Source organism: Scomber scombrus, chromosome 5, assembly GCF_963691925.1.
Source record: "Scomber scombrus chromosome 5, fScoSco1.1, whole genome shotgun sequence".
Lineage (NCBI taxonomy): Eukaryota > Metazoa > Chordata > Actinopteri > Scombriformes > Scombridae > Scomber > Scomber scombrus.
This window is the reverse complement of record NC_084974.1, coordinates 20,175,347-20,201,316: the sequence shown is the minus strand read 5'-3', so window position 1 is coordinate 20,201,316 and position 25,970 is coordinate 20,175,347. Positions and strand designations below refer to the sequence as shown.

Sequence of the window (25,970 nt, the reverse complement as noted above, 5' to 3'; positions counted from 1 at the left end):
GTTTGTTTTTTCAGCACTTTTGGAAAATGCCTTGAAGAAAAAAAAACAAGACTAAATCAATTATACAGAATGTGAAATGGTTATGTAACACATGAATACTTACAAAGGGTCTGCAGTAAACAGCAAACAAAGGTGAGGACCCAGTAGGTAATATTCCAAGTGACTAAGAAAACAATTGTGCAATAGTGACATTTACAAAACTGTACAAGAGCCAAGAGGTGATATCGATCCAAGTCTGATCAAAGAGGGAAACTGACTCAACAGCATCACAGGGATGCTTAAAGTGAGGCCCAACCACAACTGAAAACAGCTAAAGCCACACACATCTCAGTCTTTCATCTATAATGCATTTCTAGATGGTGCAGATGTCCTTTCAAACATTAGGGTTTCGGCTCTGATGTGATATGTGAATTTTCATTCAACACTATGAAACAAAAAGTAATTCATTTAAGCCAGCTTTCATTCTATTTTGAGCTATTTCCATCAGCGATAATACGTTTTGCAATTCCCAATAAACACTGTTACTGTTAGAGGAATTAAGACATCAAGTCATCTACAGCCGCAGACATGCCTGAACTGCAAAAGTGATAAAAAACCTCCCTTGTAAAGTTGCCAGCTTGGAGTACTTTCTGAATGTGGGACAACATGAATTTTAGATGGCCTCAACAAGGACAACTATCACAAAGCGGGAAATAAAAACTCTTCTCGGAAACCATCATCTAAATGGAAACATATATTTGTGATTGTTATATGGGAGTTTCCAAACTTACATCCAATACAGAATTACTGGATTTAAGTCCATACTGTAACAGAAGTAACACAATAGATGTCTTTTAACTGTTAAAATTTCTGGAGATCACAGAGAAAAAGACAACAACAAAATCAAAAACCAAGATTTTGTGACATAATCTATGATGGTCTCATGAGATGGAGGACCAGAGCAAATGTATCTAATAGAAACACAAGAAAACAGTATAAGACAAATGTATTTAATCACATAATTTATAATATAATAACAAAAAAGATGGACAGGATAAACTTCCTCCAGAAAGCCGGTCAATAGAGTGGGGCCCCTGACAGCTAAAGCACTTCACCCTCAGTTTTTAATATAGACCTTGACAAGCGATATTAGGCAGAATGATTCTAGAGATTAGAGAAGGTTGGGCTTTGAAATTTAAGATGGGAGCTAAACTATTTTTAATAGTTATACTATTAAATCTTAAAGGGGTAATTTAATTATTGGGGAATTGTCATATTTTACCATCTTACAAAGAATGACTCGAATACGATATTTGTAAGATAGATTAAGTATATTTAACATCTATTGTTTCATGTAATGTGTTAACAGAATGAGTTTTAAAATGGGCCAAAGGTTAAGGGAATCAAGGCTCTTCTACAACTTTTTGAGTAACCATTAGCAACATGATGTTAAGTATGTGTATACAGAGAGATAAAAGTAATAGTAATGTCAATAGCAATATGGAGAGAAAAAAATCCCCCAAAATCCCTTTGCTTGCACTGTATTCTGCTCTACTGAGGTAACTGTCCTCCCTGGGTGATATATATTCCTCTGTCGCAACATACTGTTGTAACATCTGTTTTCCAGATGTTCGCAAAAAATCTAAGCAGAAAATGTATGTCTGCCATCGCTAATCACAATGATATCTGCCCGATGAATTTGATCAACACTGACAGGCAAAAACAGCAGCAGACTTGTCTTAAAAACATGAAGTTCAACAGGACAAAAAGAACAAAAGTCACATTCTTTTAAAAAAAAACATGAGAGGAAGGATAAATAAACAAAGTTAGAGCAAATCTGAAACAACCTTTCAGCACAACAAGAAGGGTCACACATGTTCTTCAGGATCACACAGAAACAGCGGCTGTAAATTCTTAGGTTGTGCAGTCTTGATATCCCCTAAAAACTGTAATAAACTGATCTTTCCTGGTTATTGATATGACAGACAGTATAAACAACCTGCAACACGTACAGACTGTCACAGTAAGCCGTCTGGGAAAGAAATCTACTACACATGCATTCCTCACTTTGTCAGACGGGTTGTGATTATGGGGTGGATGATTTGTGGGATTTAACTAGGGGGTGTGCAGTTCATATGGCTTCGCAAATCTCCATTAAAAAACATGAAATAAGGAAAACTCGACATCACTGTAAATCACCACATAGCCTAATAGTACGCTAGTGATTATCAGTGAATACAAGAAAGCTTCTGCTGTAAAATTGCACACTGATGCACATCTAACACACAGCGACAAGCAAAAGACTGACTTCAGAGATACAAGTTGGATAATGTCTCCAGGTGAAATGGTAGAGCTCAAAGTCTCTTTGTTTCCCCGTTTAATTCCTGTGGAAATACATCAACCTTGAAGGCAGGACTCCACAACCGGTCTTATAACACATTATCTTAATTACAGCTTTCATTTCAGGCTGCCTATACATGAAAGATTAATGACATCCCCCTTAAATTAGCTTTGATAAGGAATGGTGGCACAAAACTGTGGCACCTGGGTGTTTAGCACATTCAATTTCTCTGTCGCACAAACAAAATCTTTTAGGGTCATGTGAGACAATCATATTCAATTCTCATTTAATTGACCTGTTAATGTTTAGAGTTAAACACTGCTTTGAGAACTGCCAAAATAATGCTTACCAGGACTATTTTGTAAATCACTTAAATAGAACATACATTCCTTAATTATTGTTCGGCCCAATTTTTTTTTTTTATTCACTGGGGGATGGAGCTTATCCTAGAAATCATTTGGCAAAGACAAACTGAACAGATCGTCAGTCCATCCTTGGGGCTAACTCAGACAGAAAGTCACTCACTCCCACATGCACACCTATTAGCATTTTAAAGCCTTGAATCCACCTAAATCTATGAACTGTGGGCAGAATTTCCACCAAAAAAATCGATGCTAGCTCCTAAGAGGACTGGTAGATTGTACACAGATGCTTCTAGTTTTGAGAAGCAGCCAGCCACTGTGCCGTTGTGCCAGTGATTTTTCTTTCAAATACAAACAATAATGACTAATTTGGCTTTTGATACAATAAGTTTCATACAAAAAAGTGTGTCTTTTACTTGATTTATTTTGTTCTGACTGAATACAATTGCTCTCTGAAGCATATTGTAATCAGAAACAGCAAGGATCAGTGATTACTAATCATGGTCCAATGTGCATCATTACGCCAGTCTTAAGGATAATTGTAATAGCAAGTGTAATGCCATTCAGCTAATGAAAATAATTGATCCTGCAACTATCGATGATTACATACTGTATGTAAAGAAGCATTAAGGGTCTAGAAAACACTGAGATTCTATCAAGTATTTCAAATTTCAAAAAAGCTATAACAGAGTCTGCCTCATTACCATATTTGAATTTGGACAACACATCTACACTTACACACCTACCACTATGCAACAGTGAAGCCAAAATATCTCCTCTCCAGAAGCTGCCATCTTGCTTGTGTGATGTCATTTGGAGCCAGTGTCCGCACAGTAGAGTTAGTTGGGGGGATGACCACCCATGGGACAGAGGTTTGAGAGCAGCTATTACAGTTGTCAATCATGATGTCACACCACCTTTTTTTTATTAAATGACTAATTAAAAACACTTGGATACATAAGGTTCTCCTTATCTTAATTTTAAATATACTTGGGCATATCTAAGTTATTTACTTTACTTTCAGTTGCCAAATAATGACGCATTAATGTTATTGGTTTTTTTTTTGGGGGGGGGGGGTTTGTTTTTCTGTTTTTTGGTTGTTGTTGTTGTTTCTTTTGTCTGTTTGTTTGAGTTTCTTTATTTGTGTATAGATATATATACTGATGGCTCTGAGTTCAGGGTGGGAGGGAGGAGGCAAGTTGTTTGAAGACTTGAAAGATGTAACAAACTATCCTGAATGAATGATGTACAAAGCAAGTTCGAAAATCAATAAAGATATGTGTTAAAAAAAAAAAAAAAAATTTAAAAAAACACTTGGACATGCATCAGTGCAATACCTAAAATTACAGAAACCATCTTTGGGAAATATTTGTTGGTTTTTTTTAGATTGGCTCATGTCCCATCTGCTAACATGTAGGGGGGTGTAATTTACTACCTATACTGCAGCCAGCCACCAGATTTTGGCTTCACTTTTGGGGAGTTGTCAGGTCATTCATCTTTATACAAGGCAATGGCCTCTCTATAGTAAAGACTCAGCAAATAACAGAGAATTAACAGTAAAATCATGATGACAGGCAAGGGAGTACTGTAGCAATAAGAGTAATCTCCACTGATAGTAGGATATTTTCTAGTAATGTTTGCCAACTGGTGGAGGATTTAAGTCCGCTTTTATAGAGCTTAGGCCAGCAAGGTGAAGCATGTCATTTAAGTGATAAGCCACCTAAAATCTCCCTGTTATCCAACTTTCAATCCATGGCTAGTAACACACTGTTTTGTTCTTCATAGAAAATAGTGAATGTGGCCAGCTTGAGTTGATATGAATTCCAAGATTTCAGCAATGAAAGATTTTTACAGTGAAAAAAGAAAATAACAACTTCCACAGATAGAAACTGCAGCGTATTCTTCTCCTCCCCTGGATATTGACATGCTCAGTAGGATCTAAACAAATAATTTCATACAAATCTGTAAAATACTGTAGACCTGTTGGTAGCTTTATTCATGCAGTCCCTCGAGACAAATGGCAAATGTAGTTGAAAGCTACAAACATAAACAGCTAACTGCAGAAGCCACAAACAGAATCTTTATTGAGCCATATTTTGACATATTGGCTGAAATATGTATATGTGGAACATGCTAAGTATACAAGTGAATCATGGATAAGTGGATTATGCTGCAGGGGCTGTTTGACAAATTTCTGTGGATGTTTAGATACTTTTTTTCTGCCATGAAAACGTGTTGCAACCATTGGAATCCAGGAAATGGCATAACATTCAAGTTTACCATATCTCCCACTCTTTATTAATGAGGAATCTGCCAACTTTTAACACCCACGTTTCAAGTCTACAGTGGGTGGGTGTTTGATGCTAAAAGAGTATGATTCGGGTTGAATATCAATTTGAGGAAGCCTGAATGAGCTTGGTGGTGATTTTTACCTAACATGACAGTCCAAGTACCTACAGTGTATTGTCATCATGCTTTTGAGTTAATATCAACCAGTTTTTGACAGCACATGATAACTCCTAAATGTCAGGATCAAGATGAAGATGTGCTGTTCAAGGTTTATCTCATTTCATAGGTCACATTGTCTGCTTTCACACTTCTCTACCAGAACTCATTATCCATTAGATCATACGGGACTTTGCTCATGAAGATGATGTCTGCGGAATAATTTGACTTTCGCTTCCGTCAGGGAACTGCTCATTGACTTGACATTACTGATTCATACCTAGTGACAACTAAAAATACCAATAAATACACCATTTTCTATTTCCTCATGACGCAAACCCACTTTGATACAACTTCATGCTTAGAAGAAAATAAGCAATATCCCCATACTTACACCAAATTTGATTAGGTGTGTAAACCTGTATTTATGATCAGAGCTTAAGAGCAGCCTTAATCTAATGTGTAGCTGAAAATGGTTGCTGATGTTTCTGAAGAGACTATTTCACCATTAGGGACAATAATGTATCCAGTGTATCTGAAATGGAAAATAGGGTAACAAGGTTGTCATACACACTCTACTCTTTCTATGCAAGTCTATTGTTGCTGCCTGCTTTGTGGGCAAATTCAAGCCAAAGAAAGCATTTATCACACATGATTCACATTATCCTGTTAATCCTGTAATATGAAATTGACATATGAGTTTAAATAAATTGTTAGGATTTTTTGTATAGTTGTAGTATGTAAACTGGTTGCCAGTCTGTCAACCCAGAGATAAACAGGAAAACTGTACACATTGTTTTGTCTTCTACTGCTGACAGTATATTTGGAAAGCCTCCAGACCCTCATGACTCTAAACAGGAATAATTTGATGAATGAGTTAGAGAACGTCATTCAGATGAGACCAAAATATTGATATGAGGTAAAGTATGTAACCGCAGAGCTGAAAGTTCTGGGACACTGTAATTGAATGATTTATCTTATGAGAGTGTTTTGGGTGTAATTCAATTACAATAAACATTTCTGATGTGTGGTGCATATTTCATATATCTAACCACTACAGGGGCCGGTCAAAATGTGCCTGTAAGAAACAGATCGATTGCTTGGTTTTCAGTATTGCAGCTTTAACACATAGGAAAAAAAATACTGTTGATGTGAAGTGTGAATGAGTACCAACAACATCAAAGACCTTAACATATTATATACAGATGTTAAGTACTGTAATAATATATAAATATAAATATTTTCTGATTTTAAGTATAATGATGGCTGCATTTAAAAATATAATACATAACAGAGCTTTTAATAAATATGCATTCTAAAATAAAGTGGAGCTGTCATGTTCTTATTTTCTGCACCTTCAGTTCGTATTTGAGTGGATATGTTTGCTATAAAGATTTGTGCTTTGTCTGTAGTGGCGCTTTGCAATCCACACCGTTTTGGAGCATATGAGACTTTTTCAGCTTCCAGTGGAAAGTATTTCCCTTATTGTGTATTAGGCTCTGTGTTCGTCCAAAACTTAGGTGACCTACGCTGAACCAGGTACCTGAACACCTGCTGTGTCGTTACTCGCTGCTGCTGCTGATCTGCTAAACGTGCTACTAACGCTACGCTTTTTCTCTAGACACAGGATAAGAGAGTCCATTCTTGATTAAAATCTCTGTTTAAGTGCTGTCTACTTTTCTCTTTTTAAAGCACTTTTCTCTGACCCATGCCACGCCTTGTCTATGGTCTACCCCTGACACACTCAAGTCAGTCGGCAGAGCTCTGAAGCTCTGCTCTGCCCTGTCCCTGCACAGAGCGGAGCAGCACGCTGATCTCTACTTTATTATTTCTAGCTTATAAAATTATCAATATTAAACATATTGCATGTCCAAACTGAACCAAATTCAACACTGCACTCCCTTGGGTCTCCAGCTATGCACCCACAAAGTGTGGAGTTCATTGGATGAGCAGTTTGAGACATACATGAAGGACATACTGATATACATACAGACATTTGGTAGAGAGCATATCAAGTGTTCTAGTTTAAATATCTAAATTAGTTTTCTAAGTAGAACTTCACTCTAGTAAAATACCTAAATGAACAGTTACATCAGATCAGTGTTTCTGTCAAATTGTACAGCTTGGCAGTTCAACAAGAACTACAGCTAAATAACAAAATATGTAATATCATCTATCATGAAAAAGTGCTTTCATGATAGATGATCGGAGGATCCTCAAACCCCCGATTTTTTCCAAGATGTTCCTTGGAGATGGAGAAAAACATTATTATTTCATTACTCCACAAATTGGACCCCATGAGATACAGTAAAGGATCTTTCAGGATCTTCAGACCGCCTTGCTCACTTCAAAAATAACCTTTAGTTATAAGCGTAAAAAATCTTGTAGTCATGCCATCTTACAGACAGGAACGTTATCTGCATGACAGTGTTCTCTACCCTTTTCCTTGCCAATATGTTCATGTACATTTTGTGATGTAATTTAAATGAAGGGGCTCATATAATAACAATTATATGTGGTTCATTTGTACGCAATAATTCAATAGAGGGCTCTACTTCTGTTTGCAAACAAGTCAAGAGGACGTAAATGAGCCTGATATCTTAAATAGATAACAACTTCTGTTAATTAATCCTTTCAAAATTTTTGGAATAGTATGTGACTGAGATATATCTGAATAAATGATGCTCTACTGTGCAGTATGATAGAAATAAGAGCTGTAATATTATGGTGAAATTACTTTTGAACATAAATATGTACAAAGGATGAAAGACAGTGATGACAGGCATGTTCTGCGTTCAGTAGGGCCAATAAAGCAAAATGAAATCTCATAAACCAGATCAGAGTCTGATACAAATAAATGGAGAATCTTTATCTAGGCAATCAATGCTGAGCAAAAGAATAAGGTGGACTGCAGTGTGTTCTCCCCTGTGCACATTTCCTGTGAAAACATTGAAAAGTGTAAGGGGCAAGGTGCCAGAGTCTAGAAGGCTATTGCAGTGTTACTCTCATGTCTCAACGTGCCAAGGGCTACAATTTGTCCTGCTCTACAAAGTGGATTTCTGAAGCGCCAGAAAGAGTCAGAATTAATCTCTAGTGTGCTAACAAGGAGAGACCAAATCCTGCAAATACACTATGCTGTATTCCTCCTGCAGATACTCAAGGCAGAGATATGTGCTGGCTCAACAGTCTTTTCACACTACGCATCTAGCCTAGATTTAATTGTAGTTACACCTCAAATCGAGCCACTAATCCTAACTAATGAGTCAAGTGGTGTACTGTATTTAACAACTGTAGGTCTTAATCACTGTTTTTCCCTACGCAAACTGACTTCATCAGCTAACTCTTGCCATACAATGGACTCATATCTCCTTCCACCTTGTGCTGACATTCATTACTGCTCACTCTCCTCTCAATTCATGGGAATGAACTTGACAGTCCTTTTAAAAAGTGTAAAACCCTTAGAGGAAAATGCTGCCAGGATCAATATACGGGAGAAGGTGATGACCATCACGTTCCCACAAATGCTTACATGTTAATTAAGAGCCGGTACAGAATTTACCTATATACTCTTCATCTTAAGCACACTACAGAAGAGGTGCACTGATCAAATTATTACTGACACTGGCCAGTAATTGAGGCCACTGCTCAGGTGTGGTGGCAGAAATTCAAGCTCCCTGGAACTGTCTTTAAAAACTGTAATAATATCATATTTGGTCCCCCCCACCACACAAACACGCAGCAGCAGCAGCACTCCTGTGTCAACCCTACCTCAACAAAACTGCCATCTGAAATAAGTTGTGCACCAGCAAGCTACTGAAGTACTCACATTACACTTGAAACTCAGCATGTATGCCACTTATCTTCACTGACATCATCCACATCGGTCTACATGGTTTACAAGCCCTCACACTGAAGTTGGGACTTTGGTAAACTTGAAAACTTGCGTTATTATCCTCCATCTCTAAACCCACCATCTCTGCCTGAATGTGTGACTTTTCAATGTTTTCTGCTCGGGACATACCCTCAAGTCCAGCAAATAAATCATTATGTGCGCAGTCTGTACAAAAGTGCATTTGCCATGTGTCATCATGATGTTTTGTTATTGCTAATACTGAATATCTTTCTCGATTCAGGATTAGGTAATAACGTCCAGCCATACAGCAGGAGGAGGAGGAGGAGGGGGAAAAACAAGATTGCTTACCAAATTCAGCACCGTTTCAACAATATCCCGGTTGCTAACCTCTCCAACCTGGATCAGTCCAATGAGAACAGCAAATTTCATCTTGATATTCCGGATTGGTACCGATGGATTGATAATCCCAGCCGGGAGGACCACTGAACCCGAGCCGGACATCATCATTGTCTCACCGGCAGCAGCGGAGACTGCAGCCGCGTGATGTCCGTGACCTGGAGGAGGTTGTTGGTCCGAGAGCGACACCGAGCCCGGCATCGTCGCTGGTCTCTCGCTTGTCATTTCCACCCAGCTCGGGGGTTGCCTGAAGCTTGCCTGCCCTCCTTTAATATATTTAATCACTGCTGCTCTGCAGCTTCAAAGAAGAAAATTAAAGAGAGGAAGAGTCTCGAAGCCGAGAAAAACGACATGAAAACATCAACAAGAAATCACTCTCTGTCAGTCACATCCACTCTGGAGAGTTCCGGTTAGTCAGTCCGGTGTGTTGTCGGTGCCAGCCGGTTAACTGAGCGGACTGACCTGCGCTGTGAACACCAGCATGTGTGTGTGTTTGTGTGTGTCTATTTGAGTGCCGCTCTCTGGGATGCGCGTCTCCGTGTCTCCGTGTCTGTCACCGCCATGTTGCCGCCCCCTGCCTGCGGCTCCACTCAACACGCCTGCGCTGGATGCGAGGATGAAGCCGGAGCCTCACCTAGCAGGTAGCTTCACCTTGCATCACTTACTACAGACCTAAACATTCACAAAGTTTGTCTTTGCAGTTGTCAGTTGGCTAGTTGTCTTGCTGACCCAGTTACATTTTTCCAGTGAACTTAAAACTAAAACTTAACATATTTTGACAGCGGCCATACTCATACCATACTCAACTAGACAGATGGCACCCGGAAGTTAACTACCCTAATAGTCCCCCCTCCTTACTGCAAAAAATATAGCCAATATTATAGAAATGGAAAAATGGAAAATAATTTCAAATAAGAGTTGTGCAAAAATGGACTGGATTAAAAAAAAAAGTATAACCTTTATATTTTTAGTTAATATTTGCTGCTATGACTAATTAGCAAGAAAAATGAAAAGTCTGCAGACATCTTGACCTTTGCCTCCGCAATTGACAGGAAGTCACGTTGTTTAATAAATGGATTTAAAACATTGCTGGAACAAATTTAAAATAATTGGCAACTTTTCAAAGACTTAGTGAATTGCCTTTATATTGGCCCTTTTTTTAATCTTCCATTTGCTAACTTCTCAGTTTTAAATATTTTACAAAGTATTTTAAAGTCTTTAAAGAGTCAACTGACTAATCTATATCTATATAAATTAAATTATATTTTAAACTTCACAGGGGGAAAAAAACACAAAAAGAACTTCCGCTTCAGTGTTAAAGTAATTTCCTGTCCACCGCGGTCAAAATAATAACACAAACAAGACAAACATCCACTGTGAATGTCACATATGTCACATGACTTCCTGTCACTTACAGGCAAAGGTAAAGATGTCTGCGTCTATGTCCACCATTTTGTTTGCAGTTTGGTACTCTTGAGAAAAATAGCAGGTGCACCTAATAACTATCAATAAAAGCTCTGCTCCATTTAGGTGACCCAGTAAGTCACACTAAATAAGTAACACTCCTAAATGGAATTCATAAATAATGTATCATTATTAGTTGCACCTGTTTAGCAAGGAAGAATATATGCCACCACAAAGCTCTGTGAGTGTCATGCTTAAGGAGCACCTCATGCAGATATGCCTACATGAAATAGGACATTTTCACTTTCACTCTTCTCAGGATCAAATAATTTAACGCAACTCAATGTGCGGAGTGTCACAGCGCATACTGTCATATTTATTTGTCTTGTGTTCATGCTTTCAAAACTAAAGCCCCTATAGCACCTACCTAATAACATTTAAGTTAAGACCAATTATAGTGTAGCCAAAGAGATCAAAGACTTGAGATCTGAGTTGTATGGCTATGTACATTTTTGGCTATTAGGTTCATTAAACCTATAAAGCTAGAATGGTGAATAGTAGGCTACTGTGTCTATTAATAGGTGTCTTGAAGAGTATCATTTAATTAAGCAACTTAGCTGCAGACATTGACTTATTAAGACTTATCTTTTTATTTAAAATAATTTCTGAAGTTACACCTGGGTACATGCACTGTGCGCTCATGCATTCAAACTCCATGTGCACAGTTCCTTGATCAGTCTGTGAGGTACAAAGGAGTACTCTAAGTCATCTAAGCAAAGCAACACTTCATATTGCAGTTCCCCTTGATCAACTACAAGTCAAGATTTCTTACAGTGCTCCTGGTGAGTTTCCATTATCCCTATTTTCTTGACAGATTAGACTAGAAAACTCAAACGCCATTCTGAATGCTTTGCTTCAATTACTCTTGACCGAGCCTGTTTCATTTTCACACATTGTTGGCATTAATTAACAGATAGGAAAAATATGTGTTTCGAATTAATTACCCCTTTGACTGATGAGGACAGTTTCCCTTTGTAATGAATATAAAACCAAAGCAGTGTAGTGCATGTAGTTGCATTGCATCTGCCATCTACCTTAATTATGCATTCTACAGGGAAATATTGTAAATGTGCATAGTTAGAAAAAATCATTTGCTTGTGAATTAATGAATTAAAAACATGAATTAAAACTTACAAATACATTTTGGAGTAATTTCAATTAATCTGGGAGGATAAATATAGTTTGAAAAGCCATGAGGTTCCAGTAGTTACATAAAAGAGACTGACTGACAGCTTGGCAACAATCCTGTCCATCGTCCTGACTGACAGCCGGAAGATGAGCTTGCATTTCATGACCTCATTAAGCTGATCTGTGTCAACATGGCTTCAAAAGAGGTAGAATTAATGTCAGGCTTTACACAGCTGTACCTATCATCTCTACTACTGTGCAGTTTCACAGCTTGATTTAATTTGTGGTAACGCAATGCAGAACAATTGACAATTTAATTATTTAGTCTCACCAATGATTTAATAAAATATCATTTAATCTGGCAACGTTGGTTGTTTTTATCTCACTATAGTCTTATATGTTTAGATTACACATGGCTAATGGTAATTTAATTTAAAGAATGAGTTAATATATGGAATTAGTCCTATGTGTTTGTTATTCTGTTGTCCCAACATATTACATTATCTAATGTCTTCAATGTCAGTGTGAAATCACTTCCAGGAACTCCTCATATCCTCTCATACAGTGTTCATCCCCTTTTGCTGGTCCCCATTTCAAGAGAACCATAAACCCTGCCAGTGATTGTGCTGAATCGAGGTCAATGGAGTGGGTTTGACTTTGCCATCAAAGGGTCAAAGGTTATTCTGCAAGTGTAATAAGCTATCACACAAATACATCATAAGTATACTTGATAAATTGAAGGTTGGTGTCCTTAAAGTCTGAAACAATTACTGTAGTTGACCCATTATCATTGATTTGTACACTTCCCCATTAGATATTACTGCAGTCAATATCTATCCTTTCACACTTACTACCTGTAGAAAATAACAGAAAATGCTTAGAAAAGAGAACTAAATTTCAAAGATGTTTTCATATGGGAAAATAATATGGGGCCAGGGTATAGATACGTTCTGCTGATCAGTAAGGGCCATCTAGTGGACAAAAATGAACCAAGGTTTATGCTTTTTGTCCATAGACTACATTTTGTGAGGAATGTCGATACAATATGAATTACAGTCTTCATTTGTTGTGTTGCTTGCATTTAAAATGAGTTGAAATTGAGATTTCAATTCAGTAGGCTATCCATAAAAATCCATCTTCACATGTGATACCTGCAGTCATGTATTTGCTAGAAATGGCCAGTAGGGGTCCCTCTCATCCCAGATCAGAAAGAACTGTGTTTTGTTAGTACAGTTAATACTTTAGCTCTTTGGGTATGAGTACAATACTGTCCATTATTGTGGTACATTAAAATTATATATAGCATGTATTTACCTCCCTTCACTGGCCAATAGAAGGCCTTTACTGAATTATTTATTTATATTTCTGGTTTCTTATTTTTGATGTCACACCCACAGTAAGAATTAGTCAAAAATGAAACATTTTATTATTTTAATAGTTTTATTTTTTTTTAAATTATGTCTTGTGACAACTGCACAATCCAGTACCCTAAAGCAGGTATGAACAAGTCAAACCTTATGTCATTCCTTTCACAACCATAAGAGGTCAAAGTTTAATAAAATTACACCCATTCCAAGATGACAATACTGAAGCAAAGTAAAACCAGCTTACAATTTTGTACCATGTGTATTACAGGAGGATTGACACAGTGGAAGAATCAATATATAGGAAATTAACATATGTACTATTAATCCCTTCACAAATATACAATATATACATCTTGTTTGCATGTACAGTATATTCACACATATATATACAGAATCTTGTGTGTACATTATAATAATTATAGCTTTAAATCTGACATAACATAAAACATATACATGCTTCGCAGAAGCCTTTAAGAGTTTGAATGTCCTAGACATTGTAGATTATAGCGACAATAATATAACATTATTAAAGATAATAATTATTATAATATAGAGGTTTAGCAACATCAAGGTAAATAAATCCTAATGCTATGGACATTGGCAGGATGATTGATTTCCCATTGAGTAATTGTGCCCAGCACCTACGAGGTGTCCTCTTTTGTCATTGTGCAAGTACAGAGGAGCTCAAACTGATTTTCGGAGCATGTGTACTAAAATTCAATAAACTGTGCTTTAGTTTTGGACGTGTGTCTATGCTTTGTGTCTGCCTCTTAGCAATGACTCGAAAGGCTTGTTCTTGATCTCATGCTGAGCAGACACAACAGGCAAGGGTTTCAGATTTTGGTCTCTGGGCCATCTGTGATGAGTGGCTGAAAGGAGTTGCGGATCCGGGCAGCTTCTGCAGCACAAAGGTGACCAAAAGCTTTGTTGTACCAGTCTGGTGTCCTTCCCCTGAAATCAAAATACTATTTAGTGTGCAAACATATGTGCCCTATGCATAAGGAGCTTAAATAAATATCTTAAAAAGTAAACTAAACCCACATGTTAAAATGCATTTATTTATATTTAATGTGCATTTGCTAAAAGACTTAGTGACAAAATCGTGTACAGTGATTCTTACTTCAAGTCAACTCTGCAGATATGAGTCAGTCTGGACTTTCCTGAGCCACAGGGCTCCAGCAAGTAGTTGGACTCCAGCACAATAGCTCTTACCCCTCCAACAGAAGAGCAATCTTCATGCTCTATAGACACAGAAACCAGGGAGCATGCGCCTTTGGGCAAGTCTGTTCTCCATGACCTTGAAAAAATCAGAATGAGATTATGATTTGTAAATGAGACATCTTTTATATTAAAAGTAAAACTTCAAAAAAATAGCTATATAAAATATTACAGTATAACAAGAGGATATGTACATTGTTTATGATATTTAACAGTGCCATTGTATCTGTTTTTCTTCATATTACCACTCACCTGAGCACTACAAAGTCCCTACTGGGATGGGGGGGCATACGACTGAGGACATACTGAAACACTTCTGTCTGCTTGTCAAGTGTCTCACACACTTTCCATTGCAGAAGGTCCACATCCCACAGGTGGCGCTCTCGCAGCACTCGGTTCAACACAACTGATGGTGGTGCTTCCACCTCCACAGACACTCTCCAGCGTCTCAAAGGGTTCCCATCTCCCACCTGGACAAAATACAAATACACAAAGCATCCTGTTAACTTATAGACATTGAGATTATTTTGAAGATTCAGTAATTAATAAGCTCCACAGCAGAAGAACCCACCTTTTTATAGTAGAGCTCTGTATTATCAGAGCTGCTGCAGGACACCCAGTATTTGGACTTTTCCCGGGCCTCTTTGAGCAGGTTCTGAAGTCTTCCCTCCATATGAGTTTGATACGTTCCATCATCATCCTCCAGCTGCTTGCACAGCTCATCAATTGTTGGTGCATGCAAGTCAGCCTCCACATATGAATTACGTGACTGAGTAACCATCTCATGAGGGATCTAACAGGTGTAAAAAAGCATGAGGTAAGCAAACGTAAATAGAATATCCTCTGGATATTGCATCCAGGCTTGAAATTCTTGCATCACTTCAACTGAAGGTTCTCATACCTCAAAGAGACGGTTGCACTCTATGATCATATGAGCGAGGCCCTGTGTTGCTGCTAAGTTTTCATTCAGATCCTTCTGGTCTGGTCTGCCAGTGGAGTACTTCTTCTGCATGGCCCTGGGGGGTTATGAGGAGAGAAACCTTATTAGGCCGGCAGAGTCCCCAGGTCAACATCTCTACAAAATGCAGGATATAAACCCTTCCTCCACTCTGCAGGAAACCCCTTTGATCCTTTAAGCAACCATTTCAACATGGTAAATTAGAAAGCTTTGCTTTGTTTGTACACAGCATGATCTCATAAAACACTGAGTTGTAAAAAGAGTGTGCAGTTAGTTATTTTAAAACTGGCCCAGAAAGAGAGTAGGAGAGTCTATCTTTATGGAGTCATAGGTGAAGATAATAATTCAGGAGTTAATAAGATGCATGCATGTCTAGTTCATTAGTTTATGAGGCACATAGTGGCAGATTGTGTGGCTGCCCTAAAATCACAGACATCATAAGATGATGCAAGGAAAAATACTGTGTTTCTGGTTAGAATTTTTACCTTGGTGAGAGATTGTCTTTCTTGAGTATGTTGAGATGGAAGAGGGAGGGTGCTAGGCAAACAGCAATGTTCATGGGTGTCATCTGGTTCTCCTCCACAGAGGAAGTGACATCACTCAGGAAACAGAGCAGTGTCTGCAGCACCTCTCGGTTTTCATCTGACATCAGCATGATGGCTGCCTGGACAGCTTGCAACCTTTGGTCCTTCGGCACATCTGCATGTATGAGAGAATGTATTTTTATCCTTTCTGCTTATATTGATTAAAGAAAAAAGTGGTAATGACTTCTCAGAGGTCAAATCACATTTTCATAACTGCAAGTACTCTATGTAAGTTTCTATGCAATTTTCAAAACAAAACCAAGTAGGACACTAAAATTAAATCTTGACATGGTACAAAACACAACAAAAGAGGATTTTATGTCCTTACATTGGTATATATGGAGGAAGGTCTCCCCTAGCTTGCTGGTGAGCAGGGGTTCAGGTAAATCCCTGAAGAACTGCTTCACCATGTCAGCCACATCATAGGCAGACTGATCTTCATAGTTCACATTATCTGGAGAGCTCTCATTCATCTGTCTCAGAGCTTGAATACGAGACTTCACCCCTGATTTACGAAAAAGACCAACCTAGGAGCAAAACAGACATATTGATGTTAACTAGACAGCTAACAGCATTGTGTGACTACATTTTACAGTAGTTCCGCTCTCTGTATTGTTGTCATACTGTTATTGTATGTGTCTGCAATCTGTGTCAGTCATTATGAACTGAAACCTTACACCATATTATACACATTAGATAAACCCAACTGATTGTTACATCACATGTGAAATTGAAAGTCACATGCAACCTGAGAGTATGTGTCCTGTGGCTGACCTGATCAAGACACTGGCTCCTCAGGAACCGCAGGGCCTGCTGCAGGCCAAGGGGCAGGGGTTGCCCAGAACGCTGTACATGCACTATGAGAGGTACTCCGAACACATTCTTATCCTTATAATCTGGTACCTTCATTCTCTTCATGAACTTTGGCACGGACCTAGGAGACACAGCACAACATATTTGACAACTCAGTCGACAGGGTTAGCAAAAACTGCAAAAAAGACTGCTGTAGGAACGCAAAACAAAATATATATATACTCCTTAATTAAACAAAGAATAGTACTAACTGTTAAGCCAAGGGGAATATGGGCTTTTAAATTTAGACCTAATCTAATCACATTGGGCAAATATACAAATTAACAACGTCATTTTAGTAAATACAGGTTACCAGGGCAGACTGCAGTATATCATCCACTGTGCTGAAAAAGGGGGCACAGTAGATGATATGCTGTGCAGATCCTGAAGGGATGGCAATCTGCTGTCCCTTCAGGGTCTGCATGCCCCCAGGACACTGGGGTGAGCAGGAAACACCATGGTCAATCCTTCCCACCCCAGACATAAACTTTTTGAAATGGTCCCCTCTGGCAAGAGGCTGAAGTCTGTCAAGACCAAAGCCTCACGCCACAAGAAGAGTTTCCTGCCACCTGTAGCCGGCCTCATTAACAAGGCCAGGACCACCACTGACACAGACTCTACCCCCCCCCCCCCCCCCCCCCCCCCCCCCCCCCAGCACATTACACATTATATTAACGTAACCACATAATCTTATTATTATTGATTGCACACTGCGCAAACCTAGTTGCCAATAAACCAGATTCTGACTACCAGTTAAAAGAAATTTAATTTCAAATGTAATTTCACCAATGAAAAAAGATTTTTTGATCATAAATCCCTCCATAGTAGAGCTTAGAAATTTAAATGAGACTCACCAAGTCCAGCCGTGCTTGTTGGACATCGAGTACTTCTCCATGATTGCAGTGAGGCGCAGTAGAGAGAACTTCTGCAACAAACTCAGCTGGCCTGCTGACTGGTTGGTAATCTGCAGCGATGCCACTGAGTGGCTTAGACGATTGGAAATCTGAAAGCTTGGCCATCGTAACCTAATGCCATAAAAGACCAAATAGAAATATTGCACTGTGAAGACTTCTAGTGATAAAAAGGACAGTTTTTAAATTAATCTTTAATTCTTTCACTGTTCAGTGGGGTTTCATGAGCCTTACCGATTGGGTCTTGTCAGCGAAGCACCGACTCCTGAGTCCCTCCTTTCCCTGAGCCTTGTAGATTCTGTCTCTGCAAGTGATACTCTGTCTTTGTCCCCATCACTAGGTGTAGTCTGGCTTTCCGTAACAGAATTCCCCTCAAAGTCCAATGTGATCTGACTGGAAGACTGGAGGCCTACTGTATCCCCCCTCTCTCTGTCTGCCTGTGTCAACCCTTCTCCTACAGGCAGCACATTCATAGACCAGTGGTCAACTATCTGCTGCAGACCATTAACATGCATCAAGATATCATCCAGGTGAGGGAACAGGTCCTCTTTCTCCAGGTCTATCAGGTCTCCAGTGCTGGCGTACAGATGTGAGCCAGGAACATTATCATACACACTGATGCGGCTTCCTCTGGAGCAGCACTGGGTGACAGGCCTGGATTCTTTTCTGCATGAAATTAGTGGGGAGTCCAGGTGCACCCTACTAGTGCGCCAGTCAATAGAGGCTCCATTGGTTGGTGACAAGCTTTCTATGGACAGTGCTTTGGGGAAGGTTCCCGGCTTATGGTCTTTAGGAATGTGAACCACCAGGTCCTCATAGGAGCAGAATTCATTCCTGCGGTTTTGTTCTGCAACTTTATTCACTTGAGTGCCTGAGAAGATGTCTATATCCTCCAAATACATGCCACTACGCTTGTAGTCAGCCCGGTGAGGTTTGCGCTCTTTTAGGCTGGGTGTGCTGACAGCACTTCCACTGGAATGGCTGCTAACTTCACTGCTGGACTGGGACGGCATAACTTTGTGGGAAGGTGGTTCTGGAGCTCCACCATCTCCATTTATGATCTCCACACACCGCAGCGTCTTCAGAGCCTGAGCCTCCTGCTGCAGCACTGGAGCGCTGATAACTAACGACTTACGACCCCTTCCCAGTGTCCCCCTAGAGCGCAATGTCTCCATGCGTTTCAGGAAGTCTTTGGCCCGGATTCGACTTGCCTTGCCGTGCTTATCAGGCAGGGAGCCGTAGTGAGCAATGTCTTTGGGGATGTGAGGCATTGTGAGGGAAGTAGAGTCTGGCATTGCTGCAGAATCTGAGCAGGTGCGGTTGGAGCAGTCAGAGTCCTCTGTGCTGAGGCCCCTGTGACCGCTTCCCCCGCTACTCTCACTGTGCAAAGAGGAGACCTCCGGCTCACTCAGGTCCGTCAGAACGCTCTCACTGCTGGTGGTGGTTCGTAAAGGCACGCTGTTCCCGGTCGGCTGATCCTCTCTGTGGTTTCCCAGCAGACAGTCAATGTCCTGCAACCTGGACCAACGCCGACTGCTCCATTCAAAGGTCCATTTGTCACTGATAGCAAACAGGTCTTCTTCATCAGAGTCTTCACTCTAGGAGAAGACAGAAAAACACAAAAATCCGTATGTGTCAGCGTACCATAATTATGTTACATTGATTATTCTGGCCTAAATAATTAAATGTATGACATTTAATCTTGAATCTTCTTTGTAGAAATTAATGTTTCTCTTCTATTCTGCTCTTCATGTCTTTTATCTTCCCAAATACATAATAACAAATACAATTAAATTAAAAAGGTCATGCATGCATGCATGCATGATGATATATGTATCATTAAGATTGACATGAAACTATGTGAACTATATTTACTCCACAAAAATAAGCTTGCAGGTAAGGCATGTATCACATCACAAATATCATCTGACATATCTGCCAGAAAGGACAATTAAATAGGAACTGTAAGAAATAGCTGGAGGGGGTGTCTGCTCAGAATTAATAACATTATACAATCAGTCAACAGTGATATAACACCAGACAAATGGTTTCTTTAAAAAGACTTTGCCATAAATAGACCAAGGCAGGAAAACATCTTTATATAAGCCAGCAGGCTACATTCCAAAGTGGGGACAGATAAAAAAGTAATTATACTCAATAGGCATGAATGCAACAATGGTATGATCTCAAATATCACAGAATCTAGGCTACGGGGATGAAGCCAGATCATATTTGTGTTGGTGCAGGAACATGCATAACATAAGGCAATCTTATGAAGGCAGTGATGTTTGTCCTTTGTTTCTTAGAAATCTCAAGAAGTAATACTTTTAGGGTAAAAAACATAATAACACCAAAGAGTTCGATATAAGGTGTAACATTTTTTTTACATATAACGCCTTGTAAAAGAAAAACAGAAAACATGGCACCCATTTGTAAATAATGTTATCCCTACTGCATATACTGCATTATAGTGTTGCACTAAGAAAGATCAACCTAACAAGACAAAACACACATATAGATACACGTATGTATCATTTTGATGACAGAGCTAGCTATCAAGAGTAGATACTTACTTTCTTTTTCGGAAGGTTTACGTCAAGTTTCATAGAGGCACACTTGTTCAAGGTGTTGAGTCGCCTGAAAGAAAGATGTCCCAAAGATAAAACTGCTGTCTACAAACAATAGATATCACCAGAATAGGCTCTTAATGAGCACTCTACAAATAAATCTCATTCGGTTTTTATTTACGCATTAACCTGATCTGGATATACGGCCAGACCCAGAGGGAAACTCAGTTTGTCCGCACCACAATTTCCTAAACCTAATGAACACCGGTAATTGTCACTTGCTCTGGTCTCTTTCTTTCAGAGTTAGATCTAAGTGATTGTGGCTTAAATGATGGTGTGTGGTAAATTTTGAGAAAGGTGAATTTAAGGTCAACCAATCGATTAGCTGCATTTTTGTTCTACACACACAGCCTGGTTCATTCAGTCCAGACATCTGTAGGCTATATACAGATGAATCCTCTGTATTGTGCCATTTTGCACATGGCATGCTAATGACATACACATGATTCGATTATTTCTTAATTTTGAGACATGTCATGTCTAAGAAGACTTACACCAACATGCAATTTATAAAATGTTTTTTTTCTGTGTGAAACAAAGTCACATGAAAGCTGCTTACAATGCTTTTGAAATACTAATGCAAAGTTCCTAAATTCAGTTTTAAAAAAACGTTCTCAGAGAACCAATACAACATTTTCAATATATCTGTCATGAACAATACAGACTGGGCCTTGGATAATGTGCCCAACAATTAGAGGTTTTGGGTGTGCAAATTGGGATATATTAAGTAACAGCACTAAAACTGTACATGAACCAACAATAGCACAATGGAAAAGATGACTCCATAAGAAAATTCACTCCAGCATACTGTGCTTTGGCTTAAGGCAACAACAAAAAAAACGTGTTTGTGGTATGATAATCACTAGCCTCCAGCTTTTGCTAACCCTTTTTTTCTTTTTCTTTTTTTACAGATTGACAGTATCATTCTGTGACAGTAAATGACCTCAGATGATAGGGGTTAGCCAAACAACAAGTTCCCATGATTGTTACTGGAGATAGCAGGACCCAACTGAAGGGAGGATTTCTAAGCTGGGGGGCCCTTTATTCCACAGGCCTAAAGAGCTTTGAATGTGGTTGCTAAAATAGGAGGCTTCTTAGCAGGTGATCAGAGGGAGCACTCACATACATGAAATATCTATCAATTTCAGCTCCATCAAAGACAACCACAGTATGTTGGGTGGTATTTATTTTTACACACAAGACTGTGGCGAAATAACTGACAACAAAGCCATCCTTATGTTACCATAGAGATGCTGGGAAGTCATGGACAAAATCACATTGGATTTGGAACTGTTTCCAATTGTCTCCTATCCCGTGGCCAGTTTGGAATTTAGATGAGTTGCTTTAGGGTTGTTTAGAGTCACAGTATATTGAGCTCTGCGAGGCACCCCTCATGCTCCTCCTGCCTCCCTTTCGGGATGGTTGCCATAGTTACTGTGGTAAATGAGTGCTGTTTTCATCTTGGTTTGAAAAAAGTACATGAGCCGTCTTGCCCTACAAGGGAGTGATGTGGAAACCACCAGTTGTTGGCTTAGTGCACTTAATACTCTTTGGCAAATTAGGAAAAAACATGCTCATCCAACGTTTCTAATGCAGTTGTGTCACAGAGGAGAGCACACTGCTCTTGTCATTAAGGCATTTTTAAATCTGTATGTCAGTCTAAGATTTTAGCTCTGCCAATTTAATAAATGTCTTCATTGCAAGAGTAGTGTGAGGAAAAATTTGTATTCATGATATCAATAAAGGTGTAATTCACCACTTTGAATATGATGTTTTCTTAAAACTAGGACACCTATGTAGTAGAAACGTGCAAGTTTTGAAATCGGTGCCCTATCACTAAAGAAAACTGAGAAGAAGGATGTAGATTCTTCATATCACTCTTAAGGGGGAATCCTTCAACAACCAGAATGCATTTCCTGTATGTCATCTAAACCAGTGAGCTACTCACAGTGTGTTTATAACCAGTTAGCAGAGACTGAGCAGTGTCTTTGAGCTTTACTGAGGCTTATTATAATTCTTTTACTCAATGAGTGTGTATATACCAGTGTGCAAGGATCATAACAAAATGGAGGGAAGGTTAATTTTTACTGTTAATTGTGAGACACAACTCACATTGTAATGATACAATGCTGGTTGTTCCCCTTAAGACACAACATCAAAAAAACAAAAATACCATAAAATTAAACCTTTAACATTGTGACATAATGTTTTGTGTTTTTTTATCTTAAAGAGCATATAACATTTCTTATTCATCCAAATGAATAAGTACTTGTGTCATTTTAAGTGGTGCACTTAGGTCCACTACTTTGAGGCAAGGAAATAATTTGTGACATTAACTAACTAGTTGGCTCATGGATGAGCCATCGACTCTTCAGTGTCAATCAAAAGTCTGGTTACCTGCAAAGAGGTTCCACAAGATCTTTGTCCAGAAAGTCATGGTCTCTTTTCACAGGAGTGATGTCAATGGGGAACTGGGAATCTGAGGAAAAAGGGCAATCGGGCAATTGTGTGAGGTTGATATGTCAGTGGTTCAACAGACAGTGATCATGGATAAGATAAATGGAAAAAAGATCAGGGAACAACATTCTTTCCAGAATGACATTGAAAGCGGGGAGACCATCAAACTTGTTTTGTATGTGATGCTAATGAGAAGAGGCAGAATTTGCCCAAATAACAGAGCTGTTGCTCGTGCAGGCATTACGTCTTGCACTGGGTATGGGCCTCCTGTTACATAACTTAAGAGACTGAATCCAGACCCTCCGAATCTAACATTCCACTGCATCCATGTGAAGTTATTAACTTTTTATGAAAAACAGAAGCAGCAGTGAGGACTTAGACCTCAACAAGGCTCAGCCTGTTCTTTAATGGGACAGACACTGAGATATACGCTTTGATACCTCATTACGTCCTAATAATAAATAATGTAATTTGTAATACACATCCCCCAGAATCAGGAGTGAAACTTAAGTTAATCTCTTTGCACTCCTGCAGCCACTACCAGAGCACATTACTGGAGTTCTGTTACAACTGGCTACAAACTGTCAGCAAACAAATATATTGCACCAAAGCACATCAAAAGATCTGAGGGAGAAGAGCTACTTTAAGCTCTGATATAAAACCCATTTCTTCCCATGGCTTCACTCTTTAAGCACAGAAGACATGTTTATGTAGAAACTCTAGCTTGGAAAAGATTAGACTTTAAAAGAAGCTGATGTTACGCTTGTTTTTTGGTGTCTGGGGATTCGTCTGGAGCCCTAGCTGCGAGGCTTCCTGAGGACAGTTGTGTAAATGAGGCTCACTATGCAGCCCATGAATACATGGTTTTGTGTACAGTGTCAGGGACTACGGTGACAGACCAGATGACACTGTGTACTATTATTCACTCATCTTAAAAAGCCCACATTCTAGCTATAACAGTCTTTCATTTTATAACAGATATAAAAGAGCTAAAAAAAATGTTTTGGTTTATTACAGAGCTCTTTTATTGTTGCTATACTTCATTAATCTCTGTCCTTTAACCAAACAACATTCCCCTCCTTTGTGATGACTGTGTGTGGCAGTTTACTGAGTATTTACCTTCAAAGAGCTGAGCATACTGGGGAAATCCTGCTGCCCGCAGCCAGTCACACGCCTCCTTCGCCTCAATTTCTGAAACATAAAAGAATGTGTTCTTAAGATGAGAGAAATAATTGAAACTTAACCACATTTAACTTTCATTTTGACAAAACCACTGAAGCATTTAACATGATAAGAAATTACACCCTAAAGCTTCTGGTAACCTACAGACACAACAGAGGTGGTGTAGATGGACAGAGCTGAGTGAATCTGAAACTGAAACCCTGTATGATTATTTTGAGATAGCTGGGATGTGATGACCACCCTGCCGGTCAGTCTGGCTGGATGTATCCCAGCTCACCCAAAAGTGACATGACAATCTGGTGACTTTTTTTTTTACTTTTAAGACTGTATGATAACAAAGAAAGGCAATGGAAAAAAGCCAGCCAGAGGAACTATCATTTTCTATAATAGCACCAAAATAAGTTTCTTCATTTAAATAGGCTGCCTCAAGTATTACTTAAAGGAAAATAACAACATTTAAGACAAAAAAAAATGAAGAGAACAATACAAAACTATCAGTCAGGTTAAAAATCTTCTCAAAAGTATCAGAGCTCATTTGACTCGAGTAGATTTCAAATGACTTATCACCCTGACTTTCTGATAAGGACCCCAGTCAGTCAGGATCACATACTGGCCCTGTTGACTTACAGGTTGAGCCGTCTGCATGCTCCACAGCCGCTAATGACAAGGAGAGGAAACAGACCATTGGCACCTTTCCATTAATGCTAATAGAGCTAGGTGCCATTTGCCGCCTCAGCGAGACATGCTGTCTGACACACCAGTGCTACAGGACACAGGTTACTTTACATTGATAAAGAACATTTAAAACTATGTTTAATGTATAACTAAATAAATAAATCTGAAATGTAAATCCTCATACCAGTCTCTATACATTTAGATGTTCCCTTATTTTTTACAAAAAAAATCTGATCAAATCTGAAAATGATGAGCAGCAAAATACCCAAGCTATTATTTTTGTTATTTTATTATTTATTATACAACATTGCTTACTCTACAGCTACTGTTGAGCATTTGCAATCACACTGCCTATGGTGAGTGGAAGAAATATCCTTACCAGTGCCTCAGAAACCACACAGCTAATAAATGTCCTGCAGTATTGTATTTTCAAACACACACCTGTAATTTAGCCAGCCTTTCAGAATATAAAGAATCTCTGAATCCTTGCAATAGCATAAATACCACGTCCAAGCAAAGTCACAAATAAGCTACATCTCATCATCTCAGGTCTCAGTTCCACTCCCTGTCTGTGCCTGTCACACTACGGCTGAAACACGAAATGCGGCCATTCTTCACACAATACTGCGTAATTACAGCGACTGTAGCCCCGCAATACAGATACTGCTATCACCCCTTTAGCTTTTTCAAAACTGTTGATCCAGGACTCACCTGTGCTGCTTCACATCTGTGTCACAGAGGAAATCAATGAGAAGTGACTTTGGTCTTCAGACCGACCGGCAACTGAATAAATATTAACAGTTCCCTGTGTCCTTGGATGACAAAAAAAGGTCTACTGTTTACTCCCTTAACCAGCAGTTGAGTCAACATGTGTCTGCCGCCAGTGGCCACTCTGCTCTGTTCCCACCTGTATCACCAGGAGGTAAAGGCTTTCTGTTCAGCCAGGCTTCCCTCCCAGGTGGATAATATCAGGCCTGTATTATTCCATTGCCAGGTCCTCTTGTGTCCCACAGCCGCAGGTTGGACCACTGGGAGCAGTGGCAGTAACATGAGCTGGGAATTCCTCTCTGTTTGGCATTCTGTAACATGATACCGAGACATTATGTCCTCTCATCCTCTCTCTAAGGAAATCTCTTGTGGATAAAAGACTGGGCGGGCATCATGCCAAAGA

The 25,970-nt window shown here is 39.2% G+C and overlaps 2 protein-coding genes across 10 annotated transcripts in view; both read right to left on the bottom strand.

The window, feature by feature from the left end:
- Nucleotides 1-9,601, bottom strand: part of nbeab (neurobeachin b) — a 212,246-nt gene extending 202,645 nt beyond the window's left edge. The window contains exon 1 of one of the 2 annotated variants that reach the window (XM_062419729.1): nucleotides 9,329-9,601. In XM_062419729.1, coding sequence (XP_062275713.1) covers nucleotides 9,329-9,601 — 273 coding nt within the window. The remainder of the gene's footprint in view (nucleotides 1-9,328) is intronic. The other variant, XM_062419730.1, reaches the window with a different exon arrangement.
- A 3,761-nt stretch (nucleotides 9,602-13,362) lies between these two features.
- stard13b (StAR related lipid transfer domain containing 13b) overlaps nucleotides 13,363-25,970 on the bottom strand; it is a 60,843-nt gene continuing 48,235 nt past the window's right edge. For 2 of the 8 annotated variants that reach the window (XM_062419731.1, XM_062419732.1), the window contains 13 exons: nucleotides 24,062-24,133; nucleotides 22,883-22,964; nucleotides 20,432-20,495; nucleotides 18,093-19,456; nucleotides 17,802-17,972; nucleotides 16,870-17,029; nucleotides 16,424-16,622; nucleotides 15,997-16,210; nucleotides 15,455-15,569; nucleotides 15,125-15,346; nucleotides 14,806-15,023; nucleotides 14,456-14,632; nucleotides 13,363-14,286 (listed from right to left, as the gene is read on the bottom strand). In XM_062419731.1, coding sequence (XP_062275715.1) covers nucleotides 14,169-14,286; nucleotides 14,456-14,632; nucleotides 14,806-15,023; nucleotides 15,125-15,346; nucleotides 15,455-15,569; nucleotides 15,997-16,210; nucleotides 16,424-16,622; nucleotides 16,870-17,029; nucleotides 17,802-17,972; nucleotides 18,093-19,456; nucleotides 20,432-20,495; nucleotides 22,883-22,964; nucleotides 24,062-24,133 — 3,176 coding nt within the window. In that variant the 3' untranslated portion in view covers nucleotides 13,363-14,168. Of the gene's footprint in view, nucleotides 14,287-14,455; nucleotides 14,633-14,805; nucleotides 15,024-15,124; nucleotides 15,347-15,454; nucleotides 15,570-15,996; nucleotides 16,211-16,423; nucleotides 16,623-16,869; nucleotides 17,030-17,801; nucleotides 17,973-18,092; nucleotides 19,457-20,431; nucleotides 20,496-22,882; nucleotides 22,965-24,061; nucleotides 24,134-25,178; nucleotides 25,471-25,510; nucleotides 25,661-25,970 lie in introns of those variants that run through there. The other 6 variants (XM_062419734.1, XM_062419733.1, XM_062419737.1 and 3 more) reach the window with 5 other exon arrangements.